The 18788-nt window shown below is 39.7% G+C and overlaps 1 protein-coding gene across 2 annotated transcripts in view; it reads right to left on the reverse strand.

The window, feature by feature from the left end:
* gtpbp3 (GTP binding protein 3, mitochondrial) overlaps positions 1–18788 on the reverse strand; it is a 36973-nt gene that overhangs the window by 14812 nt on the left and 3373 nt on the right. Inside the window, exons 2-5 of one of the 2 annotated variants that reach the window (XM_046299700.1) lie at positions 12175–12434; positions 11935–12021; positions 6489–6691; positions 4093–4165 (exon numbers count right to left, since the gene is read on the reverse strand). In XM_046299700.1, the coding sequence (XP_046155656.1) occupies positions 4093–4165; positions 6489–6691; positions 11935–12021; positions 12175–12434 (623 nt within the window). Of the gene's footprint in view, positions 1–4092; positions 4166–6488; positions 6692–11934; positions 12022–12174; positions 12438–18788 lie in introns of both variants that reach the window. The other variant, XM_046299699.1, reaches the window with a different exon arrangement.

Consider the following 18788-nt stretch of genomic DNA (forward strand, 5'->3'; position numbering starts at 1 on the left):
AGAGAGAGAGAGAGAGAGAGAGAGAGAGAGAGAGAGAGAGAGAGAGAGAGAGAGAGAGAGAGAGAGAGAGAGAGAGAGAGAGAGAGAGAGAGAGAGAGAGAGAGAGAGAGAGAGACCACTGTCAGATCAACGTGTTTCTGAAGAAATTAACCGGCAATATTCATTCAGAAAAACAGCCCATTAAACTCTACAACATGAACTAATCGTACAGATGGGCTCCAAACAGTGCAGAGAAATGCATTGAAACTTTGAACTCAAATGAAATGATGAACTCTATACAGGTCTTCAATAACTCACAGTACCAAAACAATAAAGAAGGTGTCCATTCAGCTACTCAAAACATCAACTGCCTATTCCATAAAGAAGCATCAAAAGCAAATTTGAGAAAACCAAAGAAATGCAACATCAGAAACAAAAAAATGAAATGTTTCTGAAAAGTGGTGTGATAAATAATGTAAAACGACTAAGACAAATGTCAAATGAAAAACATTAGCAGCTAAACAACCCAGAGCTCCGATATGAATACTAAGAAACTCTGAAACAGTAGAAACAAACACTGAAACGCAAGACATTTAATTGTACCAACAAGACACTTGATGAAATTGAAAACGCAACTGACCAAAATCAGTTCTGGGACATGTGGAACAATTTAAGCACGACAAAGCCACAATAATTAACCATAGAAGATGAAGGAATTTGAAAAACTTACTTTGATAATTTATACAAAAACATCCCACAAAAAGACTTACAACAGAACCAATTAGAAATTCAAGATAAATGGAACATCCTTGAATCAGTCATAAAAAAAACAACCAAAATCCATTAGATTACCCAATAACCCAACAAGAACTAAATGGAAAGCTCAAATCTATAAAATCTAAGAAGGCTTGTGGTCTAGGAAACATCAGAAATGAAATTAACATTCTAGATCAATATTGCCATAATTGGATCCTGGCAGTAAATTTCCCAAAAACGAAAATCATGAATTTCCCTTAAAAAAAAAAAAAACTGATGTCAGAAACACAAATATAAATTCACCCTGAACAACACCATAATCGAACACACAAAAAATGACTCATACTGATGATGGTAGTTGTAGTAATAATGATGATGCATGTGGAAACTTGATGATGAATATGTAGTAATGATGATGATGGTAGTTGTAGTAATGAAAAGTTGTAGTAATAATGCATTGTAGTTGCAGTAATAATGATGATGGTAGTTGTAGTTGAATGATGGTAGTTAATAATTGATGGTAGTTGTAAAATGATTTGTAGTTGAAATCCAGCTCTTTACGGATGATGGGTGTGAGGTTTGATGATGGTAGTTGTAGTAATGAATGATGTAGTTTTAAAATGTGTTGAACAAATGATCCAATTGAAGTAATACATGCAGATTTCTGATGATGATGGTAGTTGTACAAATCCAGATGAAATACAGTAACTAATGATGATGGAAGGTAGTAATAATGATGATGGGCCTCTTTACCATGTGAGATAATCATGATGATTTTGTAGTAATAATGATGATGGTAATTAATGTGATGCAAGTAATAATGATGATGGCACTTCAAATGATGATGATGGTAGTTGTAGTAATAATGATGCCCTAGATCAGTGATGCTGGTGTTGGTAATGATGATGATGGTACAGTAATGATGATGATGGTAGTTGTAGTAAATGATGATGGTAAGTAATTCAATAAACAAATGATCAGTTGTAGTAATCAATGAGGAGTTGTAGTAATGATGACAGCATTGGTAAAATGATGGTAAGTAAAAATCCCAAGCTGACTAATGATGATGATGGTTTGTAGTAATAAAAATAGAATATGATGATTGTTGCTGTAATTATGATGGTAGTTCTGTCAGATGATGATGGTAAGTAATAATGATGATGGTAGTTGTAGTAATAATGATGATGGGTTGTAGTGATGATGAACTGGTAATAATGATGAAGTTGCAGAATAATGATGATGGTACATGGATAATAATGATGATGGTAGTTGGGTATGTGGTAGTGTAATGATGATGATGGTAGTTGTAGAATGATGATGATGGTAGATTCTAATAATGATGATGGTAGTTGTAGAAATATTCCTCAGTAAAGATGATGATCATTATTCATGATGAAATTACTACATTTATTAAAAATGATTAAGTAATGATGATGATGGTATGTAAATGATGATGAGGAAAATCTAAAAATATGATGATCAGTTGTAGGATGATGGTAGGAGTAATATTGATGATGGTCTTGTAGCCAAATGATGATTTTCCTAGTACAGATGATGATGGTAGTTGTAATAATAATGATGATGCATAGTAAACAGTAATTAGTTGTAGTAATTATGATGATTATTGTTAATGATTATGATTAAATAGTTTAATGATGATGGTAGTTGTAGTAATAATGATGATGGTAGTTGTAGTAATGATGATGATGGTAGTTGTAGTAATGATGATGATGGTAGTTGATAGTTGTAGTAATGATGATGATGGTAGTTGTAGTAATAATGATGATGGTAGTTGTAGTAATAATGATGATGGTAGTTGTAGTAATGATGATGATGGTAGTTGATGAGTAATAATGATGATGGTAGTTGTAGTAATGATGATGGTAGTTGTAGTAATAATGATGATGGTAGTTGTAGTAATAATGATGATGGTAGTTGTAGTAATGATGATGGTAGTTGTAGTAATGATGATGATGGTAGTTGTAGTAATGATGATGATGGTAGTTGTAGTAATGATGATGGTAGTTGTAGTAATAATGATGATGGTAGTTGTAGTAATGATGATGATGGTAGTTGTAGTAATAATGATGATGGTAGTTGTAGTAATGATGATGATGGTAGTTGTAGTAATGATGATGATGGTAGTTGTAGTAATAATGATGATGGTAGTTGTAGTAATGATGATGATGGTAGTTGTAGTAATGATGATGATGGTAGTTGTAGTAATGATGATGATGGTAGTTGTAGTAATGATGATGATGGTAGTTGTAGTAATGATGATGATGGTAGTTGTAGTAATAATGATGATGGTAGTTGTAGTAATGATGATGATGGTAGTTGTAGTAATAATGATGATGGTAGTTGTAGTAATGATGATGATGGTAGTTGTAGTAATAATGATGATGGTAGTTGTAGTAATAATGATGATGGTAGTTGTAGTAATGATGATGATGGTAGTTGTAGTAATGATGATGATGGTAGTTGTAGTAATGATGATGGTAGTTGTAGTACTGATGTAATGGTGAAGATGACAGTTATAAGTTAGTTATAGTTTCAGTTTCCATGTTTAGCTTTTTATATTTATTACATTTCTACTATTAACTGTTACAATTTCATTGTTATTTTTAAAATGTAATTTTGTATTATTATTTACTAGCATTTTATGTTATTATTTGTTATTCTTAATCATTTTATAACCATGTATATTGTATACATTGTTGCTTTGGCAATATTGACAATGTTTTTCATACCAATAAAGCAGCTTGAATTTGAATTTGACAGAGAGAGAGAGACAGAGACAGAGAGAGGTGGTAGAGAGAGAGAGAGAGAGAGAGAGAGAGAGAGAGAGAGAGAGAGAGAGAGAGAGAGAGAGAGAGAGAGAGAGAGACAGATAGAGAGGTGGTAGAGAGAGAGAGAGACAAAGGCAGAGAGAGAGGTGGTAGAGAGAAAGTGGCAGAGACAGAGAGTGAGAGAGAGGTGGTAGAGAGACAGAGAGAGGGAGGCAGTGAGAGAGAGAGAGAGAAAGGTGGTAGAGAGACAGACAGAAAGATGGTAGAGAGAGAGAGACAGAGAGGGATGGTAGAGAGAGAAGGTTTGTAGCTGCTGACAGTGTATTCCTGTGTTGGACAGCCTGAGAGGCCAGGCTTTGAAGACAAGATGAATGCCTGCAGTGTCCCTGTGGCCCCTTCTCCCCACTTCCTCCAAGGAGACAGTCTTTTCAGCACTTTGATGCATATCTCCTCTCAATGACGCTAGCTCTCCCTCTCTGCAGATACAAACAGGAAATCCATGCCAACTCCCCCTGGAAAACTCACTTCCGTAATTGTTATTTTGTTCCAGAGAAGGGGGAGTACCCACCTTGATTTAACACCCCGTCCTCGATGAGCTCATCTTCACTGAAGTCTATGAAGGCTTCCACGTGAGCCAAACACTGAAACAACAAACAGACAGATGTTGAGCGAAAGAGACAACAATATATGCGGGCCTCTCTATATTAATTCCTTAGGCAATGGTTTAAGTTTTTCTGTAGTGATTGTCTTCTAGGTCAGATGGATAGACTAAAACATCTCAGTAGACTAAAACATCTCAGTAGACTAAAACATCTCAGTAAACTAAAACATCTCAGTAAACTAAAACATCTCAGTAAACTAAAACATCTCAGTGGACTAAAACATCTCAGTAGACTAAAACATCTCAGTAAATTAAAACATCTCAGTGGACTAAAACATCTCAGTAAACTAAAACATATCAGTAGACTAAAACATCTCAGTAGACTAAAACATCTCAGTAAATTAAAACATCTCAGTAGACTAAAACATCTCAGTAGACTAAAACATCTCAGTAAACTAAAACATCTCAGTGGACTAAAACATCTCAGTAGACTAAAACATCTCAGTGGACTCAGTAAACTAAAACATCTAAAACAGTAAACTAAAACATCTCAGTAAACTAAAACATCTCAGTGGACTAAAACATCTCAGTAGACTAAAACATCTCAGTGGACTAAAACATCTCAGTAAACTAAAACATCTCAGTGGACTAAAACATCTCAGTAGACTAAAACATCTCAGTGGACTAAAACATCTCAGTAAACTAAAACATCTCAGTGGACTAAAACATCTCAGTAAACTAAAACATCTCAGTGGGGACTAAAACATCTCAGTGGACTAAAACATCTCAGCAAACTAAAACATCTCAGTGGACTAAAACATCTCAGTGGACTAAAACATCTCAGTGGACTAAAACATCTCAGTGGACTAAAACATCTCAGTAAACTAAAACATCTCAGTAGACTAAAACAACTCAGTAAACTAAAACATCTCAGTGGACTAAAACATCTCAGTAAACTAAAACATCTCAGTGGACTAAAACATCTCAGTAGACTAAAACATCTCAGTGGACTAAAACATCTCAGTAAACTAAAACATCTCAGTGGACTAAAACATCTCAGACTAAAACATCTCAGACTAAAACATCTCAGTGGACTAAAACATCTCAGTAAACTAAAACATCTCAGTGGACTAAAACATCTCAGTAAACTAAAACATCTCAGTGGGGACTAAAACATCTCAGTGGACTAAAACATCTCAGTGGACTAAAACATCTCAGACTAAAACATCTCAGTAAACTAAAACAAACTAAAACATCTCACTAAAACATCTCAACTAAAACATCTCAGTAGACTAAAACATCTCAGCAAACTAAAACATCTCAGTGGACTAAAACATCTCAGTGGACTAAAACATCTCAGTAAACTAAAACATCTCAGTGGGGACTAAAACATCTCAGTGGACTAAAACATCTCAGTAAACTAAAACATCTCAGTGGACTAAAACATCTCAGCAAACTAAAACATCTCAGTGGACTAAAACATCTCAGTGGACTAAAACATCTCAGTGGACTACAACATCTCAGTGGACTACAACATATCAGTAGACTAAACAAAGCATCCTCTCCTTGTCTCCCTTCCTGTGCCACGACAAAAGTAAACAGGTGAAGTCATCATCGCTACTGAAATGCACCCTAAAGATCTGAATGTTGATTGACACATGGAATGATTGACAGTTCAATAGGCCCACGAGGAGAGGAAACATCAGCCGACTGCAGGTTCCCTCCATCCACACATTGTACCAGAGAAACAATAGCAAAACAATAGCAGCATTGTCTGCATGCCGAACTAGGGAAAGGGTGAAACTACAGTAGGTAGATTCCAAACATACTATTTTGACTTTCACAAATAGAGATTGGATTTTGTTAGGCTGCTGACGGTTTTCCTCAGGAAGGCCAAAATTAGGCTCTTTTCTGTAGCACTCCTCTCAGGAGAGGTGGCGAAGCGTTGATACCCAGGTCTGGTGCCAAGGAAGAGATCACACGATACACTCCGGGTAGAAGCTGCCCATTGGCACAGATCTAGGATCAGCTGGTTCCTGATCCCTGATCTCTCATCCCTGCTGTCAGACAACTACATATATAGACAAGACACTCTCTGGACATCACACTTAATCAGACCACTATAACAATTGCCTGGAGGCGACCTGAAGCCAAATGGCAACCATGACAACTCAAACAGCTCACCCTAGACTTCCACAGTATCCACAAAGGCCAGAATCCTAACTTTGAGATCTGTGTGTTTTTTATGCAACACCGCTAAACAACTGCCTGGCTAGTTTAGAGAACAAGACGCTGGGTGAAGCCGATCCAGGCTAGGTGACCATCAACGTATTTTCTCTTTCTCTGGGGAACCTACTACCTACCCGTTTGAGCCTGTAACTCCAGTCCTGGTAGAGGCGGCCCAGCTCCCCATCCATCTGCCTGAGGGCCTGCCTCCTCTGGGCCTCAGTCTCAGCGTGGATCAAGTCCCCCAGGCCCTCCACCTCCGTCAAGCCCAGTTTCCCCGCGTGGAAGGCCCTCCGCGTGAACTCCCCTGCCTCCGCAGGCCTCACACCCTCCATGCTTCCTGCATAACACACATCGCACAGCAAGACAGAGAAAACAGGGTCAAAGTCAGGGTTAATTAGTAACACACACACAGCAAGACAGAGAATTACTCAAACAGGGTCAAAGCCAGGGTTAATTAGTTACACACACACAGCAAGACAAAGACAACACTTAGGTCACTAATAAGGTTCCCTATCGTTCACAAGCCAAGGTAACTAAGGTTCACTAAGGCAATGCACACTACCGTTCAAAAGTTTGGGGTCACTTAGAAATGTCCTTGTTTTTGAAAGAAAAGCACATTTTTTGTCCATTAAAATAACATCAAATTGATCAGAAATACAGTGTAGACATTGCTAATGTTGTAAATGACTATTGTAGCTGGAAACGGCAGATTTTTAAATGGAATATCTACATAAGTGTACAGAGGCCCATTATCAGCAACGATCACTCCTGTGTTCCAATGGCACGTTGTTAGCTAATTCAAGTTTATAATTTTAAAAGGCTAATTGATCATTAGAAAACCCTTTTGCAATTACATTAGCACAGCTGAAAACTGTTATTCTGATTAAAGAAGCAATAAAACTGGCCTTCTTTAGACTAGTTGAGTATCTCAAAACAGCCAGAAACAAAGAACTTTCTTCTGAAATTCGTCAGTCTATTCTGGTTCTGAGAAATTAAGGCTATTCCGTGCGATAAATTGCCAAGAAACTGAAGATCTCGTACAACACTGTGTACTACTCCCTTCACAGAACAGCGCAAACTGGCACTAACCAGGATAGAAAGAGGAGTGGGAGGCCCCGGTGTACAACTGAGCAAGAGGACAAGTGCATTAGAGTGTCTAGTTTGAGAAACAGACGCCTCACAAGTCCTCAACTGGCAGCTTCATTAAATAGTACCGTAAAACACCAGTCTCAACGTCAACAGTGAAGAGGCGTCTCCAGGATGCTGGCCTTCTAGGCAGCGTTACAAAGAAAAAGCCATATCTCAGGCTGGCCAATAAAAAGAAAAGATTAAGATGAGCAAAAGAACACAGACACTGGACAGAGGAACTCTGCCTAGACGGCCAGCATCCTGGAGTCACCTCTTCACTGTTGATGTTGAGACTGGACAGAGGAACTCTGCCTAGACGGCCAGCATCCCGGAGTCACCTCTTCACTGTTGGCGTTGAGACTGGTGTTTTGTGGGTACTATTTAATAAAGCTGCCAGTTGAGGATGTGTCTGTTTCTCAAACTAGACACTCTAATACATTTGACTTCAGTCACTCAAGTCATAGACTGTTTTATCTGCTACCGCACAGCAAGAGGTACTGGAGCGCCAAGACTAGGACCAAGGCTTCTTAACAGCTTCTAACCCCCAAGCCAAAAGACGGCTGAACAATTAATCAAATGACCACCGGACTATTTCCATTGACGACCCCCTCCATTTGTTTTGTACACTGCTGCTACTCACTGTTTATTATCTATCTATAGTCACTTCACCCCTACCTATATGTATAATTTAACTCGACAAACCTGTACCCCCACACACTGACTCGGTACCGGTACCCCCTGTATATAGCCTTGTTATTGTTATTTTATTGTGTTACTTTTTAAACATTTTTTACATCAGTTTATTTGGTAAATATTTTCTTAACTCTTCTTGAACTGCACTGTTGGTTAAGGGCCTGTAAGTCAGCATTTCACTGTAAGGTCTACACTTGTTGTATTCGGCGCATGTGACAAATTAAGTTTGAAAATAGTGAAAATAAAGAAACCCTTGGATGAGTTGGTGTGATTGATACGGTTGTGTATATGCAGTCATCTGCAACAGCATAGAACAACAAACGGTTTAAATCATTCACAGCTAAATATACACTCCCTAAATACACAGTGGACAAATCATTAAGAACACCATCCTAATATTTAGTTGCACCCCCATAATTTTTCCCACAGAACAGCCTCAATTGGTCAGCTCATGGACTCTACAAGGTGTTGAAAGGGTTCCACAGGGATACTGGCCCATGTTGACTCCAATGCTTCCCACAGTTGTGTCAAGTTGGCTGGATGTCCTTTGGGTGGTGGACCATTCTTGATACACACAGGAAACCTTGGAGCGTTGCAGTTCTTGACACAAACTGATGCGCCTGGCACCTTCTACCACACCCTGTTCAAAGGCACTTTAATACTTTGTCTTGTCCATTCACCCTCTGAACGGCACACATACACAACACGTCTCAACTGTCTCAAGGCTCAAAAATCCTCTCCTCCCCTTCATCTACACTGATTGAAGTGGATTTAACAAGCGGCATCAATAAGGGATCATAGCTTTCACCTGGATTCACAGAAGGAGCAGGTGTTCTTAATGTTTTGTACACTCAGTGGGTAATTTTACATACACAGTAATAAATCAATATTAACCTCATTATGGCAGTAGGTCGAGTTTGGCATTAGTCATGTAAACACCTTACTCTGCTTATGTTAATTGGCATAAGGTCAAAGTCAAATTAAGCAAACGATTAAAACACCTGGTTTTCTGATCAATCTTACAAATGAAACGTACATGGTTTAATCAGCGTTCCAGCGGTGTATTTGATCTGCACATGTCTTAGCACCAGCCGAGCGAACCGCCCTCTTTAGCGCGAGTGAAGTGAGTTTGGAACACCTGAATTTATGCGTCTTAGAAGTAGTGTTCACGTACAAACTGAATTTATCCGAACTCAGATCTGCTTCCCAAAAATAACACGGTCACTGTGTTAGAACGTTTATTTTGATTGGCGATCGGGTAGCCTGATTTCTGCATTTATCAGAGTACCATCAGGTAGCCTGATTTCTGCATTTATCATAGTACCATCAGGTAGCCTGATTTCTGCATTTATCATAGTACCATCAGGTAGCCTGATTTCTGTATTTATCAGAGTACCATCAGGTAGCCTGATTTCTGCATTTATCATAGTACCATCAGGTAGCCTGATTTCTGTATTTATCAGAGTACCATCAGGTAGCCTGATTTCTGCATTTATCAGAGTACCATCGGGTAGCCTGATTTCTGTATTTATCATAGTACCATCGGGTAGCCTGATTTCTGCATTTATCAGAGTACCATCGGGTAGCCTGATTTCTGTATTTATCAGAGGACCATCGGGTAGCCTGATTTCTGCATTTATCATAGTACCATCGGGTAGCCTGATTTCTGTATTTATCAGAGTACCATCGGGTAGCCTGATTTCTGTATTTATCAGAGTACCATCGGGTAGCCTGATTTCTGTATTTATCAGAGGACCATCGGGTAGCCTGATTTCTGTATTTATCAGAGGACCATCGGGTAGCCTGATTTCTGCATTTATCAGAGTACCATCAGCCTGATTTCTGTATTTATCAGAGGACCATCGGGTAGCCTGATTTCTGCATTTATCATAGTACCATCAGGTAGCCTGATTTCTGCATTTATCAGAGTACCATCAGGATTATTAGGGAAATCATTATTCTTGCAAAGTATGTAAAAGTTTTAATCAAACTATTATATTCATCTGATTATCCACATTTAACAGATTATTGTTTGCACGTGACCGTACTCAGTGTATATTTGTAGGCGTATTTAATGTTATGTGTTTGCTGGCTGCTTGTCTCTTGTCTTCCTGAGAAATACACACACTACCAGAAAGAGACAAACCCCCTAACCGGCTCTAGGCTCATGAAGGCATAGGGTCAGAGGTTCAGAGTTGAAGGGCCAATCTGGGGTCACTGTGAGTGGCAAAAACAACACTGGCAATGAGGTAAGGTGTTTTTGTTAGAACCTTTGCAGAACTTAATTTATTGGTTGTGAATATGGTGGCCTGATTCTTACATGCTCTGCAAAGGCATTGCATCAACAAGAGACAGTTGACTGTTGCCAGTTGTACTACTACAGCATTAATAAAGAAGAACAATGCTGATAACTACAAGAGATAGCAGGATTATATAATCATTAGCTTTATGTATTTTGTTGTTGACTGGCTGTTCTGAGAAGATGCAGATCTGAGACACTGCACAGTTTACATTAATTTATATAACACTGCCCCCTAGCAGCCAAACATGAACATTGCAAGGACGCTGACAACAGTTCTGCACTGTTCTCAAGTTCAAGGAAAGTGTTTGCAGGAAGGAAACAACGCAGACACCCAGATGGAACAGCTACAAGAACACTTATCTCCTCTAGGCTCTAGCCTAGTACTACACACACATATATATATATACTATATATACACACTATATATACACTCACTATATTTCCACACTATATATATATATATATTCACACTATATATACACTCACTATATTTCCACACTATATATATATATATATATATACACACACACATATATATACACACACTATATATATATATATATTTATATATAAACACTATATGTACACATATATATACTCACTATATTTCCACATATATATATATATTATATATATATATATGTGTTTATATATATATATATACACACTATATATATATGTGTATATATATATAGTGTGGAAATATAGTGTGTATATATATATATATATATATATATATATATAGTGTGTATATATAGTAGTATATATATATATATATATGTGGAAATATAGTGTGTATATATATATATATGGAAATATATATATATATATATATATATATATATATAGTGTGTATATATAGTGGGTATATATATATATACTATATATACACACTATACATTTATATATATATAAACACACTATATATACACACTATCGTTCAAAAGTTTGGGGTCACTTAGAAATGTCCTTGTTTTTGAAAGAAAGGCACATTTTAAAAATTAAAATAACATAAATTTGATCAGAAATACAGTGTAGACATTGTTAATGTTGTAAATTACTATTTTAGCTGGAAATGGCAGATTTTTTAATGGAATATCTACATAGGTGTACAGAAACCCATTATCAGCAACCATCACTCCTGTGTTCCAATGGCACGTTGTGTTAGCTAATCCAAGTTTATCATTTTAAAAAGGCGAATTGATCATTAGAAAACCCTTTTGCAGTCATCTTAGCACAGCTGAAAACTGTTGTTTAAAGAAGCAATAAAACTGTCCTTCTTTAGTTAAATAATAATAATAATAACGAGTTGAGTATCTGGAGTATCTGGAGCATCAGCTCTGTACTCTCTGGACAACACACTCAATCAGACCACTCAGACCATATCTCTCTACAAATGACTGTGCTCTTACCTAGTTCCATATCTCTTATCTCTCATCATATGACTGTGTGTTTACCTAGGGCTTGTAAGACAGCTGTGATGACTGCAGGACCTCCGTGAATATGAAACTCTGCACTGTCTTCCCCTGTGAAGCTGTGGGGACCTGACAAGAAAGCACAACAACAGTCACAACAACATTGGATAAGACAAACAAGAACAGCTACTATGAGATGCTTATAAAAAAAAAAAAAAAATAAAAATGCATTGTGGATTTATTCAATAATAACTGTGTGATGTCCTCTAGGACCGATCTGACCTTTGAACCAGAGGACCAGTCCTCGGTCCAGCAGCTCTTTGGACTGGGGGTCAGTGATCCTCCGTAGCAGGGCGGTACGAGGAGGGGGTAGAGCCTGGGTCAGACCTGCCATGTTTCTCAGAACCATGGAGGAGGCAGGACCACTGACACGGACCACCGCCACACCACATCTGCCGTGGCCCGACGACAGGGCAAAGATGGTCTCAGCATCACATACCGCTCTGGTCGGGATACACAGGCCCCTCGCTGATGGAGATGCTCTGCTGGAGACATTTATACAATTGTCAAGCGACTGGGTGCTTGAAAAGTGCGATATATATATATATACACTGAACAAAAATATAAAACACTACATGGAACAATTTCTAAGATTTTCATAAATTACAGTTCATGTAAGGAAATCAGTCATTAGGCCATAATCTATGGATTTCACATGACTGGGAATACAGATATGCATCTGTTGGCCACAGATACCTTAAAAAAAGGTAGGGGCGTGGATCAGAAAACTAGTCAGTATCTGGTGTGACCACCATTTGCCTCATGCAGCGCAACACATCTCCTTCGCATAGAGTTGATGAGGCTGTCGATCGTGGACTCAGACACAGATTTCTCAGAAACTTGCTGGACAGCATCTCAAGACCAAGATCTTCAAAAGCAGTTGATATCATAAACATCATGGCCGCTGTGAGCCAATAAAGTTGAGTGAGGTCGGGCCTGACAATTCAATTCAGGCTTGGAGGGAAGGCCCTGAGGGAAGGCCCTGAGGAAGGCCATGAGGGAAGGCCCTGAGGAAAGACCCTGAGGGAAGGCCATGAGGGAAGGCCATGAGGGAAGGCCCTGAGGGAAGGCCCTGAGGGAAGGACCATGAGGGAAGGCCCTGAGGGAAGGCCATGAGGGAAGGCCCTGAGGGAAGGCCATGAGGGAAGGCCCTGAGGGAAGGCCATGAGGGAAGGCCATGAGGGAAGGCCCTGCTGGCCATGCATCTCAATTCTCTACAATGTTTCCTGAAGTCTGCACTGGTCCACTACCCAGATGGATTGACAATTATTTGATTGGTGAGAGTACCAGAGATGAAGTCAGGACCAGAATCCTTTAAATCCAGATCAAGAGTTTTTAAGACCCAGACTAAGGACCAGTGGATCGAGACCATGACCTGACCAAGACCAGTTTAAATGGGTAAAAACAGTATAGTACAGCACAGTACAGTACAGTCTAGTGTAGCACAGTATAGTACAGTCTAGTATAGCACAGTATAGTTCAGTACACTAGTCTAGTGTAGCACAGTATAGTTCAGTACAGTACAGTCTAGTATAGCACAGTATAGTGCAGTACAGTCTAGTATAGCACAGTATAGTTCAGTACAGTCTAGTATAGCACAGTATAGTTCAGTACAGTCTAGTATAGCACAGTATAGTACAGTCTAGTGTTGCACAGTACAGTACAGTCTAGTATAGTACAGTATAGTTCAGTACAGTACAGTCTAGTATAGTACAGTATAGTTCAGTACAGTACAGTCTAGTGTAGCACAGTATAGTACAGTCTAGTGTAGCACAGTATAGTTCAGTACAGTCTAGTATAGTACAGTATAGTTCAGTACAGCAGTCTAGTATAGCACAGTATAGTTCAGTACAGTCTAGTGAAGTAGTACAGTATAGTTCAGTACAGTCTAGTGTAGTTCAGTACAGTATAGTTCAGTACAGTCTAGTATAGTACAGTATAGTTCTGTACAATACAGTCTAGTGTAGTACATTACAGTAAAGTACAGTACAATACAGTAGATTTATGTTCAGTACATTAAAACACATTATAGTTCACCACATTACAGTACAGTTCAGTACATTACAGTTCAATCAATCAATCAAATGTATTTATAAAGCCCTTCTTACATCAGCTGATGCCATAAAGTGCTGTACAGAAACCCAGCCTAAAATCCCAAACAGCAAGTAATGCAGGTGTAGATGCACGGTGGCTACGAGACAGGAGAAATACACCAGATATAACAGACTGACCCTAGCCTCCCGACACATAAACTATTGCAACATAAATACTGGAGGCTGAGACAGGAGGGGTCGGGAGGCATTGTGGCCACGTCCGACAATACCCACGGACAGGGCCAAACGGGCAGGATATAACCCTACCCACTTTGCCAAAGCACAGCCCCCAACCACCAACCTACTATCCTGAGACAAGGCCGAGTATAGCCCACGAAGATCTACCCCACTGCACGAACCCAAAGGGTTTGCCCACGGAGATCAACCCACTCAAGTGACGCACCCCTCCTAGGGACGGCATGGAAGAGCACCAGTAAGCCAGTGACTCAGCCCCCGTAATAGGGTTTGAGGCAGAAAATCCCAGTGGAGAGAGGGGAATAGGCCAGGCAGAGACAGCAAGGGCGGTTCGTTGCTCCAGAGCCTTTCCGTTCACCTTCACACTCCTGGGCCAGACTACACTCAATCATATGACCTACTGAAGAGATGAGTCTTCAATAAAGACTTAAAGGTCGAGACAGAGTCTACGTCTCTCACATGGGTAGGTAGACCATTCCATAAAAATGGAGCTCTATAGGAGAAAGCCCTGCCTCCAGCTGTTTGCTTAGAAATTTGAGTATGTGTAGGTATGTACGGCAGGACCAAATCAGAGAGATAGGTAGGAGCAAGCCCATGTAATGCTTTGTAGGTTAGCAGTAAAACCGTTAGCAGTAGTCTAACCTAGAAGTGGCAAAAGGATGGATACATTTTTCTGCATCATGTTTGGACAGAAAGTTTCAGATTTTTGCAATGTTACGTAGATGGAAAAAAGCTGTCCTTGAAAAAGTCTTGATATGTTCGTCAAAAGAGAGATCAGGGTCCAGAGTAACGCTGAGGTCCTTCAGTTTTATTTGAGACGACTGTAGAACCATCAAGATTAATTGTCAGATTCAACAGAAGATCTCTTTGTTTCTTGGGACATAGAACTAGCATCTCTGTTTTGTCTGAGTTTAAAAGTATAACATTTGCCGCAATCCACTTCCTTATGTCTGAAACACAGGCTTCCAGGAAGGGCAATTTTGGAGCTTCACCATGTTTCAACGAAATGTACAGCTGTGTGTCATCCGCATAGCAGTGAAAGTTAACATTATGTTTTCGAATGACATCACCAAGGGGTAAAATATAGTGAAAACAATAGTGGTCCTAAAACGGAGCCTTGAGGAACACCGAAATTTACAGTTGATTTGTCAGAGGACAAACCATTCACAGAGACAAACTGATATCTTTCCGACAGATAAGATCTAAACCAGGCCAGAACTTGTCCGTGTAGACCAATTTGGGTTTCCAATCTCTCCAAAAGAATGTAGTGATCGATTGTATCAAAAGCGGCACTAAGGTCTAGGAACACGAGGCCAGATACAGATCCTCGGTCTGACGCCATTAAAAGGTTATTTACCACCTTCACAAGTGCAGTCTCAGTACTATGATGGGGTCTAAAACCAGACCGATGCGTTTCGGATACATTGTATGTTTACAGGAAGCAGTGAGTTGCTGCGCAACAGCTTTTCAATTTTTTATTGTGTTTGGTACACATTCGGTGGATAGGTTAATTATGTTCAACATAGGAGGGCCAAGCACAGGAAGCAGCTCTTTCAGTAGTTTAGTTGGAATAAGGTCCGGTATGGAGTATGAAGGTTTAGAGGCCTTGACTATTTTCATCAATGTGTCAAGAGATATAGTACTAAAACACTTGAGTGTCTCCCTTGATCTTAGTGTTTTGCAGACTCAGGACAACTGAGCGTTGGAGAAATACGCAGATGTAAAGAGGAGTCCATAATTTGCTTTCTAATTATCATGATCTTCTCCTCAAAGAAGTTCATGAATTTATCACTGCTGAAGTGAAAGCCATCCTCTCTTGGGGAATGCTGCTTTTTTAGTTAGCTTTGCGACAGTATCAAAAATACATTGAGGATTGTTCTTATTTTCCTCAATTAAGTTGAAAAATAGGATGATCGAGCAGCAGTGAGGGCTCTTTGATACTGCACAGTACTGTCTTTCCAAGCTAGTCGGAAGACTTCCAGTTTGGTGTGGCGCATTTCCGTTCCAATTTTCTGGAAGCTTGCTTCAGGGCTCGGGTATTTTCTGTATACCAGGGAGATAGTTTCTTATGACAAATGTTTTTAGTTTTTAGGGGTGCGACTGCATCTAGGGATTTACGCAAGGTTAAATTGAGTTCCTCAGTTAGGTGGTTAACTGATTTTTTAACTCTTGACATCCTTCGGTAGGTGGAGGGAGTCTGGAAGGGCATCTAGGAATCTTTGGGTTGTCCGAGAATTTATAGCACGGCGTTTGATGATCCTTGGTTGGGGTCTGAGCAGATTATTTGTTGAGACTTCTAAATGTAATAAAATGGTGGTCCGATAGTCCAGGATTATGAGGAAAAACATTAAGATCCACAATATTTATTCCATGGGACAAAACAAGGTCCAGAGTATGACTGTGGCAGTGAGTAGGTCAGGAGACATGTTGGACAAAATCCACTGAATCGATGATGGCTCCGCAAGACTTTTGGAGTGGGTCTGTGGACTTTTCCATGTGAATATTAAAGTTACCAAAAATGTGAATACTATCTGCCATGAATACAAGATCCGATAGGAATTCAGGGAAATCAGTGAGGAACGCTGTATACGGCCCAGGAGGCCTGTAAACAGTAGCTATAAAAAGTGATTGAGTAGACTGCATAGTTTTCATGACTAAAAGCTCAAAAGATTAAATGTTTCAGTCAGGCCAATCATATCAAGGATATGATCAGTTAATTGACTATAACTGCCTTGGAAGTGAGGGATCACTAAGAAGCCCTATTTTCAGATGTGAGATATCACAATCTCTTTCAATAATGACAGGAATGAAGGAGGTCTTTACTCCAGTGAGATTGCTAAGATAAACACCACCATGTTTAGTTTTGCCCAACCTAGATTCGAGGCACAGACATGGTCTCAATGGGGATAGCTGAGCTGACTCCACTGACTGTGCTAGTGGCAGACTCCACTAAGCTGGCCTGCACCCTCTCATTGTGGATCTAGGTGAGTTAGAGCCCTGTCTATGTTCGTAGATAAGATGAGAGCACCCCTCTAGCTAGGATGGAGTCCGTCACTCCTCAGCAGGCCAGGCTTGGTCCTGTTTGTGGGTGAGTCCCAGAAGAGGGACAATTATCTACAAATGCTATCTTTTGGCAGGAGCAGAAAACAGTTTTCCAACAGCGATTGAGAAGTGAGACTGCTATAGAGTTCATCACTCCCCCTAACTGGGAGGGGACCAGAGACAATTACCAGATACCGACACATCTTTCTAGCTGATTTACATGCTGAAGCTATGTTGCGCTTGGTGATCTCTGACTGTTTCATCCTAACATCGTTGGTGCCGACATGGATAACAATATCTCTATACTCTCTACACTCACCAGTTTAAGCCTTAGCCAACATCATCTTCAGATTAGCCTTAACGTCGGTAGTCCTGCCCCTGGTAAACAGTGTATGATCGCTGGATGATTAGTTTTAAATCTAATACTACGGGTAATGGAGTTGCCATTCAGTAGGGTGTTCAATTTGTCAGAGCTAATGGTGGGAGGCTTCAGTGTCTCAGACCCCGTAACGGAAGGAAGAGAGACCAGAGAAGGCTTGGCCTCTCACTCCGACTCGTTGCTTAATGGAAAACCGGTTGAAAGTTTCTGTGGCTGAATGAGCGACACCGGTTGAGCATTTCCTTCCAGAAGCCATGAGAAAGTTGTCCGGCTGCGGGGACCGTGCGAGGGGATTTATACTACTATCTGTACTTACTGGTGGCACAGACGATGCTTCATCCTTTCCTACACTGATATTACCCTTGCCTAACGATTGCGTCTGAAGCTGGGATTGAAGCACAGCTATCCTCACCGTAAACGATCATTCTCCTGTATATTACAAGTGCAGCGACTGCAATTAGAAGGCATCATGTTAATGTTACTACTTAGCTTCGGCTGGTGGAGGTCCTGACGAACCACGCCCAGATAAAGCGTCCGGAGTGAAAAAGTTGAATGAAAAGTTGAGAAAAAAAGAAAGAAAAAAACCCTGGTAGTTATAAAGTAAAAACCGTAAAGTTGGCAGGTAGCAAAGTAAGGAATGGCGACAAATGGCGACAAACACAGCAGCACGTGAATAAGTCTACAGGTTGAGACCGGTTCAGTACATTACATTACAGTGCAATTCAGTACAATACAGCTCAGTTCAGTACATTACAGCACAGTTCAATACAGCTCAGTTCAGTACATTACAGCATTACAGTTCAAGTTACAGCATTACAGTTCAGTACATTACAGTTCAGTTCAGTTCACAGCATTACAGTTCAGTACATTACAGTTCAGTACATTACAGTTCAGTTCAGTACATTACAGTTCAGCATTACAGTTCAGTTCAGTACATTACAGTTCAGTACATTACAGTTCAGTACATTACAGTTCTCAGTTCAGTACATTACAGTTCACAGTACATTACAGTCAGCATTACACAGCACATTGTTCAGTGCATTACACAGTTCAGTACATTACAGTTCAGTGCATTACAGTTCAGTTCAGTACATTATAGAAATCTAATGTTGGGCCAAATATTGAGT

Source organism: Oncorhynchus gorbuscha, linkage group LG15 (assembly GCF_021184085.1).
Source record: "Oncorhynchus gorbuscha isolate QuinsamMale2020 ecotype Even-year linkage group LG15, OgorEven_v1.0, whole genome shotgun sequence".
Lineage (NCBI taxonomy): Eukaryota > Metazoa > Chordata > Actinopteri > Salmoniformes > Salmonidae > Oncorhynchus > Oncorhynchus gorbuscha.